Source organism: Pinus tabuliformis, chromosome 1_2 (assembly GCF_031772625.1).
Source record: "Pinus tabuliformis cultivar Carrire ecotype Pingquan chromosome 1_2, CPIR1, whole genome shotgun sequence".
In the NCBI taxonomy this organism is placed as follows: domain Eukaryota; kingdom Viridiplantae; phylum Streptophyta; class Pinopsida; order Pinales; family Pinaceae; genus Pinus; species Pinus tabuliformis.
Window position 1 is genome coordinate 1,249,248,499 of NC_142298.1, and position 3,849 is coordinate 1,249,252,347.

At 38.7% G+C, this 3,849-nt stretch overlaps 1 protein-coding gene across 1 annotated transcript; it reads left to right on the top strand.

The window, feature by feature from the left end:
• Positions 1-204: 204 nt before the first annotated feature.
• On the top strand, positions 205-1,326 carry LOC149210772 (F-box protein At5g49610-like). Its single transcript, XM_089399087.1, has one exon. It carries the CDS (start codon positions 205-207, stop codon positions 1,324-1,326), a length of 1,122 nt encoding a protein of 373 aa, XP_089255213.1.
• The last annotated feature ends 2,523 nt before the right edge of the window (positions 1,327-3,849 follow it).

Below are 3,849 nucleotides of genomic sequence, written 5' to 3' on the forward strand. Positions count from 1 at the left end.
AAACTAATTTCATGTCAAATTCGCTTTCTAATCATATAAATTGAAGGTAATGGTGAAGAGGTTGGAGCACTGTTCGGAAACGCTGGATCCTGAGAAATAGCGTACTGAGCAACAGGGCTGTGAAGGGTTTAGAAATAGGGGCTGCACCGTCAACCGTAAGAAAAATATTTCTTAGGTTTTGAGCGGGAAAGTCGTATTTTAGTAATGGAAAGCATGGAAGCAGAAATATGGAAAAGGCTCCCAGAAGAATTGTTTCATATGATTTTAGCGAGGCTGCCCGTTAGGGTTCTTGGCAAAATGAGGACTGTCTGTAAACAGTGGAATGATCTGTTGTCTTCCCGTGATGCCCTCCAAGTAAATGTGCCAAATTGGTCGTTGCATTCCAGCCCGGGGTTTCTGATTCAGATCAATTGGGATTTTATAGATGATGTGGAATATTGGGTTGTAGAAGGAGGCGGTTCACACATTTACAAAATTCCTTTGCTGAATCACATAGTTGTGGATACTTGCAAGGGCATCTTCTGTTGTCGGAGTAAAGAGGATCCCTCCGCTCTTTCCATAGGCATTCCTGGTACCAACAATTGGAGCCACCTGCCGCCGCCGCCTCCTCTGATTGCCTCCCATTTCCGTGGAATGACATTGGATTATTGCACAAGGCGTTGCACACTCCTGCTCGGCTATTCTGAAATCTACCGGGGGCAACAGCAAGGTGAAGGCGACACCACAAGAATTGACATGTGTATTTATGATTCAGAAACCAACGAGTGGACTCAGGTTTCTATGATGGTCCCTGGCCATATGAACCCTTCTGGAAAGGGTGTCTATTCTAATGGAAAGTTTTACTGGTCGCCTATGAATTTAAATGTCTGGAATTGCGTCATAGCTTTTAATGTTGCTGATCGACTTTGGACTAAAATCCCACTACCTCATGGATGCAGATGGATGCTTCCTAAAAATTTATGTGAATACAATGGGCAAGTGGTCCTAATGGAACAAAATATATATGAATACGTTGGTCCTAAGGGAATTGATTGTGTTCGCTTGTGGAAGTTGAATGAAGCAGAAATTTTTGAAATATGGTGTGAGCTCAGCCCTAACGGATTGGGAGAATGGTTTTATTCCCTCTTTCCTTTCATCACAGTGAACAACAGTGGGTTGGTAATGGTAATTTACCAGAAAACAAATGGGAAACTAAAGGTGTCGATCTTTAATTCTAAAGGGGAGTCCATTGTCCAGGAAACGAAATTACCAGGGTTGCGCACGTCTCAAGTACCAGTTCGATTATCTGCCTCAACCTTCGAATCAAACAATGTGTGGTGGCCTTAGTCTCAATGATCCGTCATTTATCAAATTAATTTTCAGTTCTTATTTGCAAGGCAATTTTATGATTTTTTTCAGTTATTATGTGGAATGCTTGTATTGTGGATTGAATAATATCTGATGTGTGTCTTTAATCAGGATATCTTATTTCCTTTTTGGAATGGATCTATCCTCTCTACGTATATCGAATTTATTTTTAATATAAAGAATGACGTTGTTGGTTATTAATTTATCTTCGTGCAGATCTATTGCATCAAACTTAGATTTGGAATGTGTATTCTCATAGAGTTATGGAATTGCTAAGTTGATTATTTCAAACACTGTTTAGTTGAAGGGATCATGGTTATCAGATTCATTTTAGCGCCTGGTTTTTTTTAATAATGTTTTTGAGTGATAATGAATGCATGAGTTATCAGAAGAATCAAATTATTCTCCATTCACTATGTCTTTATTGGACTTATGTGTTTGTTGTGCTGACATCATTTTAAATTCTTTAGTTGATTACTATGGTTGTAGTTTGTCACAGGTACAAGAAAATGGCTCATCACGTTTGGCTTGCGAGGAAGTTTGTTTCATTATTCAAGTGAATTCAAAGAGTTGTTCAAATTGATTTATTTTCACTAATTACTAATTGGTTTGGTTATATTTGATGACAATTATTTCACATCGATTAATCTTTATGGTTGATTTCACCATTTAGATACTTGTCAAGCATCTGAGGCATTTCAACCTTTGCTGATGGTTATATTAGGTCTTCACTATGTTGACTAGCCTTCTCAAATCTATTTTACCTCACAATATTCTCATCTTGATCTCATGCCTTTAATTAAAGATTCATTATTTCAAACTTTCCAGCATTTTCAAGAAGATTGTTTCAAACTTCATGATCCGATCACTGAACGGTTAGAGCAATGTTACCTCGCAAGCTCCATTGCAAATAACAAGTTTCGGCCATTTCTCACTGAACGGTTAGAGCAATGTTACCTCGCAAGCTCCATTGCAAATAACAAGTTTCGGCCATTTCTCATTCTTGTTAAGCAGGATGACCATGACATAGAATAAGGTCCATTCGTAAGAAGTTTTTGAGGTTTGTGCGATTATGGTTTCTGTTGAAAAGGTAAGGATGCGGATTCACTGGTTAGAAGTAGTGGGTGTGACACATTTTTCTACCCACGGGCAATACTTTTTTTTGTGCAAGTTCTTCAAGCTTTTATCTTTTCTCTTACACATTATTTTTTCTTTTCATATAGTAAATGTCATCTTTTCGCATGTTAGTTGTTGCACAATGTGTGTAAGATTGTTTTGGTGGTTTCAAGGGGTTATATTTGTGTAAATGAGTTGATCTAACCATGTAAACACCTGTTACACTCATTCCCAAAGTTTTAAGCATTGTCCCACAAGTGTTGTCATTGTCGTCGAAAAGTATATCTTTAGTGCCACACTAGTTGTAAGTCATTGCAAATTTTTCACACCGAGGAAAGTATATTTTCACTTGTCCTGCATGATTTATGTGGCTATGTCGTCATGTATTCTAACCGTGTGATAAAAATCAGGTCATATCAATGTTCACACTAGTTCCATTGATACCACACTTAGCCAAATTACAGAAATTTCCCAACAACTTAGCCTCATCCGCCTCCCCCAACTACGCATTGGGAATTTCCAACCTTCAAGCTACAACTCTTCCCCTTGACACCATGCAATGTGCATGTGCCACCTATGATTGTGCATTGCATAGTTCTACTACTGAAGCCAAGGGCCTTGGCCTCTAAAATTGCACAACTCTCCATTGCATAGTCTCTAAGATCAAGCTCAAGGCCTCAGCTCTTGAGCTACATAATTGTGCAATCACCATATTTGGTTGGCCTCCCAGAACTACGAAGTTGGCTGAAATAATGCAAAACCTCTCAGCCGAACTCACTGAGCTTCGAAAATGCACAATCTACTTACCCAATCCAACCTGAATTGCACATTGCACACTCTCAAGACTCTTTCTTCAACTTTGAGTACCGAGTGTATACAATTGTGTAGTCACTCAGCCTCTCCCTCAGCCTACCACCCAGTTCTAGCTCAGTCAGTGACCATGCAGTAGTATCTTAGACTAAGGGCATATTGAATTCATGTCATCTTGTCACGGATGGATTACAGATGCATATACTCTATTATGTTATGAAAAGATGACGCAGAAGGAGATGGAGTAGGAGGACATGCTACAAGATGTCTAAGGAGCTGAGTAGATAAGATGATCATCAAGCAAGAAGACGAATGAACACTAGACTATAACAAGAGGTGAAAGATCAAGATGACATGGAAGATGGTTTATCTTCAATTCATGAGGAGGAAGAAGAAAAACATGTATTATCTTTTCGAGAAAACACAAATAAGGAAGGAACGAAGAATGGCTTAACATGGGCATGTGATCATGTAGTCCATGTCATTAGCGTCATGTCATGTTGCCTCATGATTCATCATGTGCCACATCATTTTGTAGAATATTTAATTTAATATTGGAGAAATATAACGTAAAGT

Coding starts and splice junctions, on each gene's coding strand:
- LOC149210772 (XM_089399087.1), top strand. CDS start 205: ATGGAAAGCATGGAAGCAGAAATATGGAAAAGGCTCCCAGAAGAATTG.